The sequence below is a fragment of the Diabrotica virgifera genome, chromosome 4 (genome assembly GCF_917563875.1).
Source record: "Diabrotica virgifera virgifera chromosome 4, PGI_DIABVI_V3a".
Taxonomy (NCBI): Eukaryota; Metazoa; Arthropoda; class Insecta; order Coleoptera; family Chrysomelidae; genus Diabrotica; species Diabrotica virgifera.
This window is the reverse complement of record NC_065446.1, coordinates 228,587,947-228,611,087: the sequence shown is the minus strand read 5'-3', so window position 1 is coordinate 228,611,087 and position 23,141 is coordinate 228,587,947. Positions and strand designations below refer to the sequence as shown.

General features: G+C 33.2%; 1 protein-coding gene across 2 annotated transcripts in view; it reads right to left on the bottom strand.

Moving 5' to 3' along the window:
• The window catches only part of LOC114327388 (ubiquitin carboxyl-terminal hydrolase 34), a 273,865-nt gene that overhangs the window by 238,640 nt on the left and 12,084 nt on the right, over nt 1-23,141 (bottom strand). For both annotated transcript variants that reach the window (XM_050649892.1, XM_050649893.1), the window contains exons 3-5: nt 21,550-22,046; nt 20,835-20,969; nt 1,481-1,752 (exon numbers count right to left, since the gene is read on the bottom strand). In XM_050649892.1, coding sequence (XP_050505849.1) covers nt 1,481-1,752; nt 20,835-20,969; nt 21,550-22,046 — 904 coding nt within the window. The remainder of the gene's footprint in view (nt 1-1,480; nt 1,753-20,834; nt 20,970-21,549; nt 22,047-23,141) is intronic.

Here is a 23,141-nt window from a genome sequence, read left to right as displayed (position 1 = left end):
TTTGTTTCATTAAGAATTGAAGAAAAAGTATTTAAGAAATTTTCAGCCTTCTTTCAGCTTTAGAGGCGCATTTTTTGCTCAAAGCAAGATATGTTGCATATTCATAACCTTCTATCTTTTACCGTAAGTTTGATAGAATAAAAGATTTTACATTAGGGAACCAGTTCAAAAAACATATTAAAAATTGGAACAACGGGATTATTTCTTAGTTGACCCATTTTTTTACGCTATTTGCACTGGCCTATACCTACAGATATTTTCTACTAAAGGATAATAAATCCTGACCGATGAAATATCCTGATAATATGGATACGGTAGATTTAAATACATATCAATAATCCTACATACATAGGTAAATCCTTATTACGTCCCTAGGTCGATACGGAATGGTATCAGAGACGATTGTGGGTTATAGGGTTGAATAAGCCCCAGGAAAGAGCATAAAACCAGGTGGGAGCTACTTTCGAGAAACGCCAATTTTAAAAAAACAGGTTCTAAAATTTCAAAAATTAGGCCAATTTTAAAATTTTTGTGGTTTTTGAACTCTCTTGTTGATGCTCTACAACTTTAGGGAGGGGGGTAGGCAATTGGGAGTGATGCTGTAAAGCTACAGCACTTTGAAAATGAGGTTATGCCAGATTTTAACAAAATTAGAAAAAATTGTCATTTTTTGATCGCCCGTAAAAGTTTATCTATTGGACCGATTCCGGACTTTTTTTTGATCGACGGGAAATTGTGCCGTCTTTAAATTACTATATGATAGCTTTTCACGTAGGATTGACCGTTTTAGAGTTAAGAGCGACAAACTGAAACAAGTCTGAAAATTTCGAGGTTTTTCGGCCGTCAAAAATTTTCCACAACCTCCTCGAGGTCGAAAACTTGGATTTGACATGTCGAAAACTTGGATTTGACATCAGTAAACATGTACAAACAACATCCTAAAATTTCATTAACTTCGGAATTTTTCGTCGTGGCGCCCCTTTTCCACAACCTGCCGACTGGACTATAGGCGTTAATTTTAAGAAATGTTGCTGGCTAAATGGGCATAGCTCACAAAGGCCATAAAAGAAAAAAATAAACAAACAAAAATCTTACATAACCTTATATAGGACAACATGATTTTGATACTTATATTAGATAGTTATCTTTGTTTCACACTCTTAAAGACAAAGAGAAACAGTGTAGCCGGTAGCAGCTGTGGTAAATACATAATATATGTTTTTTATTTGGCAACAGCGCTTTCCTGTTAAACTTGACGGTAGCGAAAAAACTGTTCGTTAACGAAACTGAGGAAAATTTTTTTTGAATTTGTTTGCCGTCAAGTTTGTAGCGGTGGGTTATGATGTCATTAAATTTAGGTATGACGTGTATGCCTAATTGTTTGACTTGTAGTTTATCTTAATTACGTCAATTTTTCTTAAATGTCCTCTTATTTGCACAAAATGAAAGAAAATTATAACTCATTATAAATAGTACTTACCTCAACATGAAGATTTGGTCCAAAAATATGTGAAATAATGTTGTTATTGATCAGCCAATCTGCCATTTGTCTCGGTGCAGCTTCGGCTTCAGGAAGAGATTCTCCAACACATATTTCGGCCAGTAGTCCGATCTGATTGTTAATTTGCGTAATACCAGCCAAACGCATAGTTAAAGTAGTTGAAGTGAAATACTTGAAGGCAAGATCTAGGCCGTCAATATCGAAAGCTACGTGTGAATCCAAAGGGTCTTTGATGGCGTTCCACATAAAATCTGTTCAATTAAAAATATAATTAGTCTCATAATATCCACTCACGGACAAAAATACTGCATATTTTGAAACTAACGTGTGAAATGAAATTTTTAAATTAAATCTCATCAAGGTGAGTATTCACTATTCTACCGACATGAAGACCTCGGTTATGGTGCATTAACACAAATTTGTTATCTAATATGGCTGGCAAATGGCAAAATATGGTCTTCTAAAATGTTTTTAATGTACATATCAACTGTCATTCACCCAATCTCCTCCACAAGTTCGGAATCTCCTGTCCAAGAAATACCACTCCATAGCACTACGCCGCCACCACCAAAATTAACACTCTGTATGAGGTTACATCTGGCATACCGTTCATCATATGGAAGCAGGATTGATAAAACTTCGTCTACAAAGGAGTTGGTGAACAGTATGTCAGTTGTAACCTCATACAGAGCATCAGTTTTGGTGGTGGCGGCGTAGTGCTACAGAGCGGTATTGCTTTGAAAGGACATACCGAACACGTGGAGGTGAATACGCGAATGCCAACTAACATGTACAGTTACGATCACTGCATAGTTTACACCTTAATTTTTGAAGTTATACTTCTTTAGGCGCAATAGGGAGTGAATTTTTATTATTCTGCGCGCATGCGCACAGAGACAGTATGTTATTCGTTGCTAAATCTTGTAAGTTTTGTATGTATCAGTCCAAAAAAGGTGTGGAAAAAGTATATTAGTGTTTTTAGTAAATATATTTATGTAGGTAAGGACACACCATTAAACTTGATAAAAATAATAAACTTAAAGATAAAACCCATAACTAAATTAAAATTCATGGTGACGTTTCAATTATTACTTTAATCATCGTCAGAATAATAAGTTTCTTGAGCGGATGCTTTAAAATAATTTTAAAGGAACAAACAATAATTAATGAAAACGTAAAAATGACATTGACAATCATTGGGTTAAGTCAATAATTTCAAACACGCCATGTCTTGTTGCGTGTTTAAGGGTGGCTTCAAAAGAAATATGGATAATGCCTCCTTGATGCTGAGTTCCGTTGGAGAACTTGCATGACCAATGATTGAGAAGTCATTACGACTAATAGGGTGGTCAGAATCAGTCATATGTTGGAATACCGCTGAATTTGGAATTGTTCTTGATCGTCTTCCCAAGTGAGGAGTGACACCTAAGTGTTCGCAACATCTGACATTAAAGTGACGTCGAGTCTTCCCGACGTACGTAGCTGCACAGCTACTACATTTGAATTGGTATATAATGTTAGATGCGAGATCACTAGGAATCATGTCTTTCACATGGAAACGAGATCCTATTCTTTCCAAAGTCGTGAAAGCAAATCTTAATTCTATAGAGGGAAATGCTTTTTTAATTGTTCTACGGATGTTGCGTCGGATTTGTAAGCTGTGGTAACCAGTATATGGAAGTTTGATATAGATCTTTTCTTTGATTTCTTCTACTTTGCTGTTTGGTTGGAATTTGTTATTGAAAAAACGTCTGATGTATCTTTCTAAGAAGTTCAACGAAAAACCATTTTTACTTAAGATCACCTTTATGTTTTCTAACTCTTCATGTAGGAATTGCCAGGTTGAACAGATAGTGAAAGCGCGGTGAACAAGTATATTGATTAAACTTGTTTTGTATTTGTTGGGAATGAAGCTATCTGCGTTTATATACAGGCCGGTGAAGGTTGGTTTTCTATATATTGAAGTGGAAAAACCTGAAGGTGATCTGAAGATGTTAATTCCTAAGAAGGGCAGATTTCCATTGACTTCAATTTCACTAGTAAATTTCATATTGTGGTGTTTAATTAACAAATTCCAACCAAACAGCAAAGTAGAAGAAATCAAAGAAAATATCTATATCAAACTTCCATATACTGGTTACCACAGCTTACAAATCCGACGCAACATCCGTAGAACAATTAAAAAAGCATTTCCCTCTATAGAATTAAGATTTGCTTTCACGACTTTGGAAAGGATAGGATCTCGTCACTTTAATGTCAGATGTTGCGAACACTTAGGTGTCACTCCTCACTTAGGAAGACGATCAAGGACAGTTCCAAATTCAGCGGTATTCCAACATATGACTGATTCTGACCACCCTATTAGTCGTAAGGACTTCTCAATCATTGGTCATGCAAGTTCTCCAACGGAACTCAGCATCAAGGAGGCATTATCCATATTTCTTTTGAAGCCACCCTTAAACACGCAACAAGACATGGCGTGTTTGAAATTATTGACTTAAACCAATGATTGTCAATGTCATTTTTACGTTTTCATTAATTATTGTTTGTTCCTTTAAAATTATTTTAAAGCATCCGCTCAAGAAACTTATTCTGACGATGATTAATATAATATCTAAAAATTATTACTTCACAAGAAGGCGATTTTAATACTAGTGGCATGTTATACAGTAGATAACTATGTAGTTTCTATACTTTTTTTTATTTAACATCGCACAAAATTGCATAATAAATTAAGTAAAATTAAATAAAATACGAATTATAAATATTGCCAAATAGTATATTGTACAAGTGAGAAAAAAGAAATATTTCTCACGAGCGCACAAGTTTTTTGTTGGCACGAGCCGACGCACGTTCAAGCGAGGGAGAAATATGTCACTTTCTCATGTGTTGTACACTGTACTTTTTCTATGGATGCGGTTTTGTCAAGAGTTCAAACTTCAAAATTAAATAATTTAGGTGCTTTTAGGTATTATACGCTTAAATTGAAATAAAATACGTATACATGTAGGTATTTAATTTTCTTAATAAACTGCTCGTCAAAAGTTAGGGATATAGAAAATTCTGAACACTTAGGTGTCACTCCTCACTTAGGAAGACGATCAAGAACAATTCCAAATTCAGCGGTATTCCAACATATGACTGATTCTGACCACCCTATTAGTCGTAAGGACTTCTCAATCATTGGTCATGCAAGTTCTCCAACGGAACTCAGCATCAAGGAGGCATTATCCATATTTCTTTTGAAGCCACCCTTAAACACGCAACAAGACATGGCGTGTTTGAAATTATTGACTTAAACCAATGATTGTCAATGTCATTTTTACGTTTTCATTAATTATTGTTTGTTCCTTTAAAATTATTTTAAAGCATCCGCTCAAGAAACTTATTATTCTGACGATGATTAAAGTAATAATTGAAACGTCACCATGAATTTTAATTTAGTTATGGGTTTTATCTTTATGTTTATTATTTTTATCAAATATATTTATTATAATTTTTGTATCTTTGGATTTGTCTTCCTCGGGAGTAAGATAATACGTATTATTAAAACATTTTTATATTTAATACTTCACTTCGTCTATTTGTTACCGTCATTTGTCATAACGTCCGAGAAACCGTGTACACAATGCAAGGGCGGATCCAGGACCGATTTTCGGGAGGGGCCATGAACTTTTTGGGGAGAGGTACGGGGGGCAATTTTTAAAAATTATGGTTACAATGGTGAGTTCTAAGGCACTTTTCACACACTTTTACCGTGTATGAGAAGTGCCTTAAAATTCACCATTCCTGCCGTAGTACCAATTCCTACACATTTCTTCGGATCCAAGTGCAGTTTTTTCAACAAGTTTAATACTATTTTCCCAATGCTTCTCCTGTCAGGCATTGGTCTTTCCCTCTTTCTTGATTTTCATTAATTATTTTTAGGTTCTCATAAGCGTCAATGAACTTGACAAAGTCTTCACGAATGTTGTTATTGTGTATGTATCTCAAATTTAGAGAAAGCTGTTGCACGTGAAATACCTCGGTCGTTTCGTCAAATATGACAGACAGTACTATAATATAATAATTTGCACTTTGAACCTGATTCATTATTTGTTCAATTATTTCTTCACCACAACATGTTATTAATTGCTTTTGACTGGCGCTACTAATGTATGTTGCTCAGGAAGATGCTGTGGATAGGTGTTGTTTAAGAGTCTTATCTCCTAATGCAATTTTAAACCTTAACAATAATTCCCCTCGTTGCTAGGTCCAGCATCTTCGTCCAGAAGCAGAAGGCCATCATCACGATGGTCTCTTAGAGAAATATTTAGGACCCTACTATAGGTCGTAGTCTTTCTTTATTTTTTTGTATCTGTTTAGACCTCTGAAAGTCTATCTGGTTAATGACTGACTTTTGAGGATTGATTTGATCTTTGTTCAATTCTAGTCCAGAAAACATATTATTTATCCTCTGTTTTGTACATATACAGGGTGTCCAGAAACTCTAACGACAAACGAAGACAGGAGATCCTCTTATAATTTTAAGACTTTTTAACCCAATTCATCTAGTCCGAAAATGCTTCCTAAGAGAGCTAGAGCTATTGGAAGATGGCGTCAGAGATAAATCGATTCCATCCATTGCAAATTTCTAGTACCGGTCATAGGCGTCCGTTTTGGGTAGGGCAACGGTTACTTTACCGCATAACTTTTTTGTCTTTAACTTTTAAACATTTTTGGTTCTGGATTATTAAATTGTGAGGTATTCTTCTACTAAAAGGGACGTTTGTTTTAAGTCGATAGGATATACCGTTTTCTAAAAAAATTGATTTGAAAATTTTTCTTTTCTTAAATTTCAAAAAAAAATTCAAAAAAAAACTACATATTTAGAAAAACGAAAACTTGTACGTTTAATTATATTCCAGAGATGAATCGATTTCTTTAATTGCGAATTTCTAGCATCGGTCATATGCGTCGGTTTTGGGTAGGTCAACGGTTATTTTATAGCATAACTTTTTTGTCTTTAATTTTTAAGCATTTTTGACACTAGAGTATTAAATTATGAGGTATTCTAGTAGTAAAAGTTCCTCTTGCTTCAAGTTGGTAAAATACACTGTTTTTTTCTTCAAAAATTTTTTCAATTTTTTTTTAATTCAAGAGACGAAAAATTTTCATATCGATTTTTCTAGAAAACGGTGTGTCCTACCGACTTAAATCAAGAGTACCTTTTAGTACTAGCATACCTCACAATTTAATAATCCAAAGTGAAAGATGCTTAAAATGTAAAGATAAAAAAGTTATGCGATAAAATAACCGTTATCCTACCCAAAACGGACGCCTATGACCGGTACTATAAATTCGCAATGGATGGAATCGATTTATCTCTGGAAGATAAACATACGTACAAATTTTTGTTTTTCTAACTAGAAGCATTCTGGAGGTATTTAAGAAAAACTAATTACAAGACGCCATTTTCAAAGAGCTCTAGCTCCCCTAGGAAGCATTTTCGGACTGGGTGAATTTGGTTAAATTGTCTTAAAATTATCTGAAGAATCTCCTGTCTTCGTTTGTTGCTAGAGTTTCTGGACACCCTGTATATATGTGTTTGAAATTAAAAACATTTGAACTGCAAATATTTAAATTTATATTTTTTTAAATTCTCGGAGGGGGCCATGGCCCCCATGGCCACCTCCCTGGATCCGCCCTTGACACAATGCCTTCGTAGCGTCATTGGTACAGCATTCGCCTAGAGATCGAGAGGTCCCGGGTTCAAATGCGGACAATTGCTGTCTTTTTTTTTAATTTGTGGAAAGTGGTAAGTATTAAAATTAGTTTATTAAAATAAAAATAAACTGTTTAAAGTATTTTATTTCGTTGAAATCATATAATAGAAGTATAACTTCTTACGTGCATACACAGTACACACACATTCTTTTTATATTGCAATACTCTACAATTGCAGTGTCGTACGGATTTGATAAATGTCAAGGTCAGAAAATTTCAAAAAGTCAATGCTTGTCTAAAATTTCGCTAGTGTTGAAAAATAAAATAAAACGATATCAAACTCCTCCAAAATGGTTAGAATGCAGAATGATATGCAAAAAGCAGGAGCAATTGCCAAACTCAAAGTATATTGTTCACTAAGGAAAGTTGCTGCAGATTTGTACGTGAGCCATATGTGCATATGGAAAATCAAAAAAAGATTGGATAATTATCACTCTATAGCAAGGTTGGGCGGTTCAAGAGGGCAGAAGATCTCCACAGATCAACAGGATGATTTGTTAGTAGATTATTTGAGAGAATCTCTTTTTGCCAGAGCTCAAAAAGCTAACGAGGAGATAGCGTTTCCGGGCAGTATTTGCACTGCACGTAGAAGAATTACACAAATTATTGTTTATTATTTAACAGTGTTTACCATTATTTAATATAAAATGGATATTTTAAAACATTACTTCCCTATTTTCGTTACCTATTAAGACCATAATCCATTTTATTCAAAAAACTTCTTTCTATACTACCCATTTTGTTAAATTTTGTAAAATATATTTATATTATTTTGATTTTTTAATTTTAATCAACCTATTGTAGATACACTACTGTTAACATCACTTTGACGTAAAAGGTAGGTTTAAACGAGGTAAACATTTAAAAAATTGGCTCCTAGATACGTAAGCCTGTAAACTTGTAAACCATTCAATGATCGTAGCTGTACCGGGTGTCCCAATAAGAATGGCTCTCGGCCATATCTCAGGAACCGTTTATAGTAGAGCTTTGAAATAAAAAATTTTATAACAAAAGTTGTATCAGGAAAAGCCTGGAAATTATTTTCATAATTGTGGGTCCACCGCTAGAGGGCGTAATTGAATATCAAAAATAAAAAAATCTAAATTTTACAAAATTTTCCTAATGAAGGGGCACTGGAAATCCGATTATTGTATTCTTCATCAAATTCTGCGCATATTTGATTTAACAAGTTTAACTCTACCTTTGCAAATAAGAGGTGGGGGTGAGTGGGAACCTTGTTATGAAAAAATGGCTGTAAGTCCGGTTCTGCTAAATCAGATTTTGAAAACTGGGTCTTGTTGAAGACAGATCTTTTTCTTCAATGTAAGAGTGATAATTTTGAACCATCCTAATAAGTAATAAGCCAGCTGGGAGGCGTTATTTAATTTTTTTCAGAAATCTAGTTTTCTTTGGAAAATATTAAATACAAGTATGCATTTTTAATCATACTTTATAAAATTAGATTAAATTAGCAATAGAATAGCGAAAACCGCATGCCGATACCCTTTTTCTATCTCAAGATATCTCGAGAAACGTGTAAATTTTATACATAACTGTTACTATCACCGGTAAACTAAGTTAATGAAAAGTAGTGTGCTGTGGATAAAAACAAAATAACATTTTCCAGATGTCAACGTATAAAAATATAATTAATTAAAACAACAATATAAAGAGAAACAATACTATTAAAATTAAATATAACACAGAACAAAAAGAACTACTTAGTGACGACCTAAATATTCAAATTGTTGCCCATCATACACTACTCTAGAATACATTATCCAGAGAATACTAAACGCCATTCAAAGCATATCGAGAGCAGAAATTGAGACTGCTGTTCAATCTACTCTTGAAAGAGTAAATGTTTGCAACGAAAATGATGGGCAAAAATTTGAACGTTTATGTCATCACTAAATAGTTGTTTTTATTTCTTTGTAATAGGGCTTTTCAACGCTTCTCATTTGTTTCGAGCTTCTGTCATATGCCGTATAATCCGTGTATAATATTAATATACGAGATATGAACGAGGCTCGAAACAAATGAGAAACGTTGAAAAAACCTAATATACGTTGACAGCTGGAAAATGTTTCTTTGTTGTTTCCATAGCACACTACTTTTAATGAATTTCGTTTACCGGTGACAGTAACAGTTATGTTTTTAAATTTACACGTTTTGTAAGATATCTCGAGATAGAAAAAATGTATTAACATGCGGTTTTCGCTATTCTGTTGCTAATTTTGTCTAATTTTGTAATATGGTATTAAAAATGCATGTTTATATTTAATATTTTCCAAGGAACACTAGATTTCTGAAAAAAATTAAATAGAGCCTTCTAGCTGGCATATTACTCAGTAAGTTGGTTCGAAATCATAACTTTTACATCAACAAGATCAGTTTGCAAAATTTGATTAAGCAGAACCGGACTCACAGCCAGTTTTTCATAACAATGTTCCCACTCACTCCCACCTCTTATTTCCAAAGGTAGACCTAAACTTGTCAAATCAAATATGCGTAGAATTTTATGAAGAATACGACGATCGGATTTTCAGTGCCCCTTCATTAGGAAAATTTTGTAAAATTTAGATTTTTTAATTTTTGATATTCAATTATGAAAATAATTTCCAGGCTTTTCCTGAGGCAACTTTTGTTATAAAATTTTTTATTTCAAAGCTCTACTATACACGGTTCCTGAGATATGGCCGAGAGCCATTCTTATTGGGACACCCGGTACATTGAAAATATTAGTACATTTGGACGTTGAGAGGTGACTCATATTTTTTTGCAGAAATTGCTTGAAAATAACTCATATAATAATATTTGAATTATCCTCCCACTCAAAAAGGTCCGGAACATTGTTTTAATAATCGAAATGTCAAAAAATGAAGGAAAAATTCGATTTTTTTCTTCGTTTTTTGATTATAACTTTGAAAGTATTCATTTCTGAGAAAAGTTGTACTGACATAAAAGTTGCGCAATTAAATTTACTACAATATAGAATTCGTTAATAATTTTAAAAATTGTCACCCTTGTTGCGAAATAGCAATAATTGCGAAAAAAACGATAAAAAACAAGTATTCGCATTTTACGTTTTTCAACCATTTACGCTACACTTAGGACCTTCATATTTTACCAAGAAAAACTTTATGATATAAGAAAACAATACTGTGAATTTCATTAAGATCGGTTGAATAGATTTTGCAAAATAAATTTTGCAATCCAGCTTTCTGAATATAAAGCAGACAGCAAGTTTATTTTTTTTACATACAGAAGAATACCGTACCTTTCATTTGCAATTTGAAAAAATTAAAATCGGTTAACCACTACGGCGTCAGGAATTTTTTTAAATACACATTTTTTTGGTGCTACGCGCATAGTGCTTTTGGTGCTAGCGGATAGTTTGCACTGATTGGGCTTCCAATGACCTTTGATAATGATTGACAAATTTTAATTTTTAGTACATTTCGATATAAATAAATAAATTTGTTTATTGCAAAATAAAAACACATGCTCTGTCTTTTGAAATAACACTTTTTTGGCAAAAAACTTTCTTTGTTTATATATTTTAAGTTAGAGAATAAAAGTTTATTCTTTTTAAACATATGCAACTGTTTAAACAATATTTCACAAACAATAATCAAATTAGTTTGATTTTTGTGGAATTAAAATATTAAAATACAACAAAATATTGTGTAAGAAAATATGTAATATACAGGGTGTCCAGAAACTCTACCGACAAACGAGGACAGGAGATTCCTCAGATAATTTTAAGATAATTTAACCCAATTCACCTAGTCTGAAAATGCTTGAAGATGGCGTCATGTAATTAGTTTTTCTTAAATACGTCCAGAACGCTTCTATTTAGAAAAACGAAAATTGGTATACATATTTACTTTTCAGAAATGAATCGATTTCATCCATTGCGAATTTCAAGTACAGGCCATAGGCGTCCGTTTTGGGTAGGGCAACGGTTATTTTATCGCCTTACCTTTTTTTTCTTTAATTTTTAAGCATTTTTGACTCTGAATTATTTAATTCTGAGTTATTCTAGTACTAAAAGGTACTCTTAGTTTAAGTCGATAGGATACACCGTTTTCTAGAAAAATCGATTTGAAAATTTTTCGTTCCTTGAATTTAAAAAAAAAGATTAAAAAAAACTATTTAGAAAGATGAAAACTGGTACATTTATTTATATTCCAGAGATTAATCGATTTCATTACTGGCGAATTTACAGTACCGGTCATAGGCGTCCGTTTTGGGTAGGTCAACAGTTCTTTTATAGCATACCTTTATTGTCTTTAATTTTTAAGTATTTTTGACACTAGATTATTCAATTAAAAGATATTCGAGTACTAAAAGTTACTCTTGCTTTAAGTTGGTAAAATACATCGTTTTTTTTTTAATTTTTTTAACTTTTTTTTTCAAATTCCCAAAACTAAAAACATTCAAATCGATTTTTCTATAAAACGGTGTATCCAATCGACTTAAAGAAAGAGTACCTTTTAGTACTAGAATACCTCACCATTTATTAATCCAGTATCAAAAATGCTTAAAAGTTGAAGACAAAAAAGCTATGACCGGTACTAGAAATTCGCAATGGATGGAATCGATTCATTTCAGGAAAGTAAATATGTATACCAATTTTAGTTTTTCTAAATAGAAGCGTTCTGGAGGTATTTAAGAAAAACTAATTACATGGCGCCATCTTCAAAGAGCTCTAGCTCCCTTAGGAAGCATTTTCGGACTAGGTGAATTGGGTTAAATTGTCATAAAATTATCTGAGGAATCTCCTGTCTTCGTTTGTCGGTAGAGTTTCTGGACACCCTGTATATTAGATAAAGATTGGAAGAAATTTTGGTGGAAATCAACTTGTGTGAATCGAACACCGCTGTCCTGCGCGTAGCACCAAAAATTATTGTTTATTTAAAAAAATTCCTGACGCCGTGGTAGTTAATGAATTTTAATTTTAAAAATGAAAGGTACGGTATTCTTCTATACGTAAAAAAAATTCAACTTGCTATCTGCTTTATTTTCAGGCCTGCAACATTTTGAAAAAATGAATTTTTTTTGCGAAAGCTGGATTGCAAAATTTATTTTGCAAAATCTATTACACCGGTATTAATGAAATTTACAGTATTGTTTTACTATATTATATAGTTTTTCTGGGTAAAATATGAAGGTCCTAAGTGTAGCATAAATGGTTGAAAAACGTAAAATGCAAATACTTGTTTTTTTATGTTTTTTTTCGCAATTATTGCTATTTTGCAACAAGAGTGACAATTTTTAAAATTTGTAACCAATCCTATATTGTAGGAAATTTGTAAGAAATTTCTTTATTGTAAGAAATTTCTGCAAAAAATATGAGTCACCTCTCAACGTCCATCTCAAACAGATGCGCCCTGGACTGTCTTCATGTCGCTAGAACAGCGAATACCTACCTTGATGAGATTCAATTTAAAACTTATATTGGCCAGAATATAGTCCAGATCAGATTTAAATCCGATTATAGCATATATTTTGTTATTACACTTTACACATCGCATTCAGAAATCCTATTCCTATGATACTGTGAGCCTAAATATAGCAGCAGAAAAAATTTTATTTCACATGGATATGCAATATTTTTGTCCGTGAATATTTCTGTTACTGTCAAGTAGTGCTTTTATAAAGAGAGATGAAAATGCCACTGAACTTCTAAAAATTATATGAACAAGTTTTTGCCGAGAATGTCAATTTTGGGGCCCCAAATAAATGCACAAAAGTTTGCCACTCCTACCCCTGGGATTCCGTCTAAAAGCCTACTCGTAAGTTTGGAGGAAGTCTTTCAACCTCTTTCATCGCAACACACGCCTGAAATAGAAGCAAAGATCAAAGAAACTCTTGAAGTTCCACATCAAATGTCCCAAATTCCAAAACTCTTTAAAGTCAAAGAGGTACATAAGACAATCAGAAGTACCTTAAATCCAGATAAGACTCCAGGGTTTGATCTGATCAAAGGCTCTCTTATTAAAGAACTCCCAAGAAAAGGGATAATGCTAGTAACAACAATATTTAACGAAGTGCTACGACTACGATACTTACCGGCCCAGTGGAAAGTTGGCGAGCTTATACTTATTCCGAAACGTGGAAAACCTAGAAATGAAGTAACTTCATACAGACTTATCAGCCTGTTGCCAGTCCTTGGTAAACTCCTAGAAAAGCTGCTCATAACCCGATTGAATCCCATAATAGAAGAAAACCACCTGATTCCTGAACACCAATTCGGATTCAGAAAGGACCATAGCACAACTGAACAGATACACAGAGTAGTGGACGAAATAGATAAAACATTTGAGCAAAAAAGTTACTGCACGACTGCTTTCAGTAAATTTTTGGCAGTACTAATATAGACAACTTAATCAAATTTTGTAGCCGAAAATATCTTAAGTACAGGTGAACAAAGTTAACAAAATCCCTCAAGGTCACTTGCATCACATAAACGAATGCCTGTCATCTCTTCTTCTCACGGTTGCAGAAAAATTGGTTTTACTGTACTGGAACTTATATATATATATATATATATATATATATAAGTCGTCACTCGACACTGAGGAGTAGGCAGATTGAGACCTCAGTGCCGCTTGACCGTTCTCCTAGAGAACAAGACACTACTGGTACGTCACGAGTGAGGGGAGTAGGCAGATTGAGACCCCGAACTCGAACGGAACCATACCCCTCTTGATAATGGCTCCAAAAAGGGTGCCGAAACGTCGAGTTATAAATTCTCAACGCGGTTCTTCCCGAGAACTTAGTAATTTTCATATATATATATATATATATATATATATATATATATATATATATATATATATATATATATATATACAGGGTGTAACAAAAATACAGGTCATAAATTAAATCACATATTCTGGGACCAAAAATAGTTCGAATGAACCTAACTTACCTTAGTACAAATATGCACACAAAAGAAGTTATAGCCCTTTGAAGTTACAAAATGAAAATCGATTTTTTCGAATATATCGAAAAATATTAGAGATTTTTTATTGAAAATGGATATGTGGCATTCTTATGGCAGGAGCATATTAAAGAAAAATCGTAGTGAAATTTGTGCTCCCCATAAAAATTTTATGGGGGTTTTGTTCCCTTAAACCCCCCCAAACTTTTCTGTACGTTCCAATTAAATTATTATTGTGGTACCATTAGTTAAATTCAATATGTTTAAAACTTTTTTGGCTCTTAGTATTTTTTCGATAAGGCAGTTTTTATCGAGTTGCGGCTTATTTTTTAATATGTTTACATAAAAATTTTATGGGGGTTTTGTTCCTTTAAACCCCCCAAATGTTTGTGTACGCTCCAATTAAACTATTACTGCGATACCATTAGTTAAACAAAATGTTTTTAAAACTTTTTTGCCTCTTTGTATTTTTTCGAGAAGGCAACTTTTATCGAGATATGACTTCTTTTTTAATACGGTTCAAAATATACCTAAAAATGTAAATCATACATAAATTTTCATATTATTAGCAAGTCTCCATAATGTACTTAACCATATACAAATATGTGGTGGATTTGACAAATATTCAAAATATCTCGATAAAAACTGACTTTTCGAAAAAGTACTAAGAGCCAAAAAAGTTTTACAAATATTTTGTTTAAGTAATGGTACTAAAATAATAATTTAATTGGAACGTACACAAACGTTTGGGGGGCTTAAAGGAACTAAACCCCCATAAAATTTTTGTGGGGTGTCCAAATTTCACTATAATTTTTTCTTCAGATGCTACTGTCATAAGAATGCCATATGTCGATTTTCAATAAAAAATCTTTAATAGTTTTCGATATATTGGAAAAAATCGATTTTTATTTTGTAACTTCAAAGGGTTGTAACTTTTTTTATATACACATTTGTACTAAGGTAAGTTAGGTTCAATCAAACTATTTTTGGTCCCAGAATATGTGATTAAATTTATGACCTGTATTTTCGTTACACCCTGTATATATATATATATATATATATATATAGTCGGTTCGCTAAACTCAGACACAACTGGCTAGTGATTTTAGTACGTAATTTTTTTGTTTTTTGCAAAAATTGGCAAAATTACTAACCATTTAGTAATTATTAACAATTTAGTAATTAATTTTTTGGCAAATTTGCAAAATTACTTACTAAAATAACTAGCCAGTTGTGTCTGAGTTTAGCGAACCGACTATAACACCATTGCCTTAATACAATTCTTATAAAACCAAATATACTTAAATTGAACTTGTATAATATTAAATTAAGAAACTGGATTATAAAAAAACACTACACTTTGTATATTGTAACTATACAGGGTGTCCCGGAAAATAGTGCGTTCCTTTAAGGTATGGAGAGAATACACAATTTGGAACAAAAAAGTCCTATACCATTTTTTTCTAAAGTTAACCGTTTCCAAAAAAAAGTTAACATTGTTTTCCATATACCTGTTTTTTAATGTTTGGAAATTTTAATAAACTGGCAACATCGTACGCACTACGGCATAATAACATAATAAGAACTCGTTTGTGATTGTGATTAACAGTATTTAAAATAATCCAACCTAATAGTAGGTATTATTTATTAAGCTCAACAGGCCGTGAAGGCCTAGGGCTGAAAGATTTAATTTTTCCTTACAATTACTATTACATATTTATATATAATGCTATATCCTATACTACTATAATATATACAATATTACATTTGTTTGTATAAAACACTTAATACTACACTTAACATTATAGTCTTTCCATACATTTCTTCACCACTTCCTTCCATTGTTTTCTGTCCAAAGCTTTTTCTTTCCAGTTTACAATATTACTTTGTTTTAAGTCTTCATATACGCTGTCCTTCCATCTCCTTCTTGGTCTTCCTATTCTTCTTTTTTGTATTGGCTTACGTAATAGAACCATTTTTGGCATTCTCGCCTTTCCCATTCTTTCTATGTGTCCTAAGTATCGGATTCTCTGTGCTTCGATTGCCGTCGTTATTTTTGGTTCATTATATAGTTCTTCAAGTTCCTTATTATTTCTTCTTCTCCATTGACCGTCTATTTTCACGCCTCCATATATTGCTCGTTGTATTTTCCTCTCCCATCTTTCTAAAAGGTCTATTTCTGATTTTTTAAGCACCCATGTTTCACATGCATATGTAGCTGTAGGTCTGATAACTGTTTTGTAGATTCTTATTTTTGTTTTTCTTGACACATCTTTGGATTTCATTAATGGACGCAATGCTCCATACTTTTTGTTTGCTTTTGCTATTCTTGCTTTTATTTCCCCTTCCCCATGTCCCTTTTCATCTACTTTTACACCCAGGTATGTAAATTCTGAAACTCTTTTAAATGCGCATACATTTTCTCCTTCTATCTCCAATGTGAAATTGTCTTCATTTTCTTTATCTGTTTCTCCCATTATCATGTATTTTGTCTTTTCCTTATTTATGAGAAGACCAAAAGGTTTGGCTTGTTTTATTATATTGCTCATTAATTTTGTTAGCTCTTTCTTACTTGTCGATAATAATGTTAGATCATCTGCGAATGCAATACATTGGTGGCCATTTTTAAAAATCGTTTCCTGTGTGCTTATTTTACTTTTCCTGATTATTCCTTCCAGTATTACATTAAAAAGAGTCGTTGATAGTGGGTCTCCTTGTCTTAATCCTTCCTTTGTTTCAAAATTATTTGATTTATGTCCCTTCCATGCTATTTCGTTTGTGGAGTTATCCATAGTCATCTTTACCATCCTGACGATTTTACTTGGTATGCCCATTTCTTTCATTAGTGCGTACATCTGTTGCCGCTTTACCGTATCATAGGCCTGTTTAAAGTCGACGAACAGGACGTATACTGCTATTTTATGTTCGTAGCACGTAGTTTGGATTTCTTTTAACGCAAATATTTGGTCTGTCGTCGACCTATTACTTCTGAATCCTGCCTGATATTCGCCCAATATCTTTTCCGTGTATTGATTCAGCTTTTTTCTTAAGATGTTTGTCAATATTTTGTACACGACTTCTAGCAACGCGATACCTCTATAATTTTCACATCTCATTTTATCACCTTTTTTATGTATGGGGCATATCCTTGCCCTGGTCCATTCTCCTGGCATTCTTTCTGTTTCCCATATACTTTTTATCAGGCTATGTATCTCCTTGTGTAGTCTTTTTCCTCCTGCCTTTATCATTTCCGCCGATATTTCCGTTATTCCTGGGCTTTTATTGTTTTTTAGCCCTCTTATTTCATTTTCTATTTCTTCCCTCGTAGGTGTTTCTATTACTATATGGTCATCTTCAATTTCCTGGATTGTTCCCCTTGCTTCTTCGTTTTTGTTTAAAAGTTGTGTAAAATAAGTTTGCCAATTTCTCATTTCCCCGGGTTCATTTATTAATATTCCTTCCTCATTTTTCATATATGGGTTATGTTTCTGATATCCCCTTTCCATTTTTCTTGTTTCCTGGTAAAAGGATCTTATTTCCTTTTTTTGGAATTTTTCCTCTATCACTTTGAGTTTTTCTTCGTTGTATTTTCTTTTTTTATTTCTGCATTTTCTCTTCATAATTCTCTTCAATTCTCTATATTCTTGTGTGCTAATGTCACTATTATTTCTTAAGTTTTTTATTCTTATTTTTCTAATTTCTTCTGCTATTTTTTGACATTCCTCATCATACCATTCTTTTGCTTTTTGTTTTCTATTACCTTTAATTAATATTTCTTTACTGGTGTTTAAAACTGCTTCTTTTATGCTTTCCCACTTTTCTTCCGGGTCTAGTGTTTCTGGTTCTTCGTTTAGTCTGCTGGTTATTTGTTGTTCGTACTTCTTCTGTGTCATATTATCTTTTAGTATTGCTGTGTTGAATTGTTTTTTGATTTCTTTGTCCCTTTGATTGTCTTTCTTTATATTAGCATTTATTCTATAGGCTGCTCTTACCAAAAAGTGATCTGAGTCACATTCCGCTCCTCTCATACTTTTTATATTTATTATATTATGGGCGTGCTTCTTCTCTATTAATATGTGGTCTATTTGATTTATTGTCCTTTTGTCAGGGGAAATCCACGTTCCTTTATGTATATCTTTTCTGCGTTGGTATGTGCTTTTTATTACCATTTGTCTTTCTGTGGCAAAACCTATAATTCGTTGACCATTATCATTTGATACATCGTGTTTACTGTATTTTCCTGTTATATTTTCATATATATTCTCTTTTCCCACTTTAGCATTGCAGTCTCCCATTACTATTTTGATATCAAATGCTGGTAATCTGTCATATTCTCTCTCTAGTTGCTCATAGTATGCATCTTTGTCTTCTTCGGTGGCGTCTTCTATTGGTGCATGTACATTTATTATGCTTATGTTTCGTTGATTCCCTTTTAACCTGATTGTGCACATTCTATCTGATATCGGCTTGAAATTCATCACTCTGGTTTTCCATCTTTTCTGTATGATAAAGCCTGTTCCTAGCAATCTGTTATTCCCCCCACTTTTAAAAAATACTATATCATCTATTTCTACTATTTCTGTGTCTAATTGTTTTGTTTCTTGTAAAGCTAATATATCTATTTCATATCTTTTTGTTTCTCTAATTAATTCTTTAAGTTTTCCCGTTTCATAAGTGCCTCTTACGTTCCATGTTCCCAAATTAGTTTTCATTTTCTTGTTTTTAATCCCAATCGTCTCCTTGTCCATTGCCGTTGTTGCTACCGTTTCATTTACGTCGTTTAGTTTTTTTGGTTTCTGTTTTGGTTTTCTATTTTTAAGAGTTGTTGCTGATGTTTATTCCATGTCCATACCTCCTCATTTATTTTTATTTTTTGAAATCCTACCTTGACGTTTTTTCCTTCCAATTTAGCCTCTTTTGCCTTCGTTCTGATTTTACCCTGTATCATCCGTTCATTTTTGTCCATGTCGTCATTAATATATATTTCTTTTCCCTTTATGTCTCTCAATTTGCCTTTATTTTTCATAATTTCTTCTTTGTCCGTTGCATTTTCGAGCTCAATCAAGCAGGATTTACTTCCAATTTTTCTTGCGCTTTTTATTTTTGTCTCAACTTTTAGTGCATTGTATAAAAAATCTTGGACGTTATCTTTTGTTATGTTTTGATCGTAGGTATCCATATCTACTCCCTGCAGTATTATATTATTTCGTCTTTTGTCCTTTTCCATTCTGTCTATTTTATTTTCCAATTCTTCCACTTTTTGTTGGGTTTCTCTGTTTTCCTGTTTCAGCTTTTCATTTTCTTGTCTGAGTTCCTTCATTTCCGCTCTGTACTCTTTTTGTTCTTCTCTTAGTTCCCTTATTTCCATTGTGATAATATTTAGGCTCTCCAATATTTTTTCTAGTTGCCTATCATTCCCAGGCGACCGATGTACTTTTTTACTTCTGCTATCGTCTGCCTCATCTTCCGATTCATCTCCTCTTTTTCTTGTCTTTTCGTCCACACTATACTCGTTCTCAGCCATTTTGTACGTAGCGTTAACTGCGCACACCCGTTTCAACCACGCGGAGGTATGCCCAATTATCCACGCACCAAAATTGCTTTTGTTTTTCGGCAGGTGTTTCTATTTTTTTTAAATCCGGCAACACCGCTTGAAATTTGACCAGCGTTCGCCAGTGTTTATAAGCTTATCTGTTAGCTGTTAACCTCACTTTTATTTGTCCGTTTAGTATTTTATACTATTTTTTACCGTTTTTACTTATATTATTCTTGCATTAGGTAGGGCACAGTTTATACCTTTCCTTTTTCACTCACTCAGCATTCAATGTTCGCTGCACCACGCGAAAATCGGGTAAAATGCAGGCGAAAATTAAAACACTTTGTTTTCTATCTAATGCCACGTTGCCACAGTTGCCTAATAGTAGGTAATACTTATGTATTTACTATTTGTTTACTAAAATTATTTTCTTTTGAAATGTATTGAAATACCTATTGCATAATTTTAAACGAATTACACATCTTTTAACATAAAAACACATCTTTTAACTGAACTAGTATTATGTATTTAGTAAGGTTTAAATGGGTTGAATGCTGAGTATTGCTGAGGGCTTTAACTGAATTACATAGTTTTAATAGTTTACAGTGGAACTTACATACACCAGATAATGTCTCAGTAATTTGTTTACTTGTGAACTGAAATAACTAAGTTGTACTTACTTGAAAATAATTATTATACCGAATAGATGTTTCAAGTAACCTTTCACAAACACCATTCATAGGTAATAACATAATAGGTAATACACTCACTATTCGAAAACATTTTCGGCATTGACACTAAACAGGATTCTTTAAAACTATCTGTTTACTATCTATCTTCTATCTATTTATTTACATGGGACTGTCTATGCTTAAATTTGCGTACCGCACATAGTTGTCAGATTTAAATTTGCCTACCAAAATACATTTTAATTTTTTGGTCAAACGGTTGCATTTAGAAAAAAATGTTATAAGAGTTTTTTGTTCTACATGGTGCCTTCTACCTATACCTTTAAGGAACGCACTATTTTACGGGACACCCTGTATGGACCAAATAATAAATTAAAAAGATCTACTTACCAGCCATACTTTTAATAGTGGGTGTTCTCAAATCCTGATCGGAGAGCTTACACATATATCTCAGAACACAGGATCTTAAAGGTACTAACATGGATACCATGCTCTTGTAGTTCATCCAAAGCTTTAAATTACAGACTAAAACAAAACAATATATTGATTTACTAATTAATTTCTTAATATGTACTGTAAAAGCTCTCTCAAGGAACGCTTCTAGACCTCAAAATATTCAGGTTTAACCCAAATCAATTAAATAAAATGTGGCTCCTTACTGAGATACAGGGTGTTTTATTTAAAAATTTAAAAACTATTTGTACCCAGTACTTTAAAACCATTTGACATATCCTTGTCATACTTGACAGGAAGTGTAGGTACCGTACACCTTACTAAATTGTGTTAAATAAACGTTTCTGGCTACTACCAGTAGCGTACGAAAGGACATTCACAAAAGTGAATGGTTGACATTTCCCAAATTCTACGCCACTGACGAAACTGCTATTTTGGCGTAATTTTTCAATTTAAAAATTAAATGTAAGTAGTGTTACTTATACCAAAGTTGAAAATGTACGACTTTTTCCGTCTGATATTGGATAGATCTAAAATAATCCTGATAAATCAAGAAGTTATCAATCTCTTTTGCCTTTTATCTAGCCAATTCAGGGTTTACCCGTAAATATATAGGTACATAATATGTATATTATATCGAAATTTAACTTACCTATAGATATCATAGCGTGTGCAGTCGATATCGGTAACAACTCGGGAGAGAGTTGTGTAAAACAAGTAGTCATCGCTAAGAGACCTCCCATCTTACAGAACCAACTGACATTCTTCAACAAATAAATAGGAATCTCAGAATCGTGCAGATCACAAAACAAATTCAAATTTTGCATTTCTTGCTGCGTCAATTCATCGATCTTGGCTTGTATGGTATGCTTGTAGGCTACGTATAAAGGGAAATTCAATAAAAATATTTTTGAGACCAGAATGAGCAGCTTGTCACGCTCTATAACTTCTGGGTTCTCCTTTTCGTCTTCGGGTGATTTGACAGTTTTCGCATCTTTATTTTCGGGCTCTGATTCTGCTGGTTTACTGCTTTCTGATGATTTATCCGCTAAAAGTTTTAACTGACTAGCTGCCATATAGATAAGGCCTTGGGTAACATAGCTGAAACGCTCAAGATTTTTTGGATCCCGGTAACAACACATGCATTGCCTGGAAAGATAAAAAGGAAATTAAAATTTTATATAAAAAATTTTGAAAGATGATACAATGCTGTTGTACTAGATAATCGATAAACCATAAACCCCATTTGTACTCTAAGAATTATCTTGGAACAAGTTAGTGAATAGTAAAGAAATATAAATACATATAACCATTCTCGTTGGAACTTTACAGCGCTGAGCAGATGGGACGTGAATTATAAATTGTAAAATTCCCTCATCTTCTTTAGTCTCAGCATTCATTATGGCTTGCAAATTTTAGAAGCCTCGGAGGTGTAACCAGAGAAGGTGCCCATTGTTTTCAATCTGGTGGGATGTAGAGTAATATTTTTAATACTATTTTATGTGCTATTAGATTGAAAACTTAGTCTTTTGCTAGCAGTTGCCGCTAAGGCATCCCTGATATTTCGTTTGCTGCAATCCGTAACTGCACGCCGGGGTTTGTCTTGGTTGGATCAGAGAGAGCAGCATATGTGCCTCCTGATGAGAGACTAATAACGTTTCGAAACCGGTAGAAGTGCTTGCTGCACTCTCTGATTGAACTAGAATATAATGCGGCTGTAGTTTCGTGTTGCAACGAAATTGAAAATGGATATTTATTTTTGATATAAATATGTTTGTTGTCTTTGAAAATAAGGCCTTCGATAGTATAAACGGAGAACAAATGTGGATGTTTCTGAAATTATATGGATTGCCAATGAAATACATTAACCTGATCAGATTTTTCTACAACGTATAAAGCCAGACTGGAACATATTGGAGAAATGGTAGATATACTTAAGCCCGGCGCAAATTGAACCTAAGCGAGACACAACCTGCACCGGCTAACTGCGTAGACAGTTCTGCGCATCCTACTATCAGTGCATTCGTTCGCAGGTCTAGCAAAGGGGACGTTTGTCATCGGCGTACAGTTTTCTTGGGCCGTGGGACGCGTGACTCACCGCCAGATGTTTATTTTTACGTGTTTTTGTTTGCGAGATGGAAGTATCTGAAATGAATACGGATGGTACCAAGTACAATTTATTATGATAAATAAAAGTATTAGCATAGTCAACACCCCGAGTGAAAACTGCGTTGTCTTTGTAAT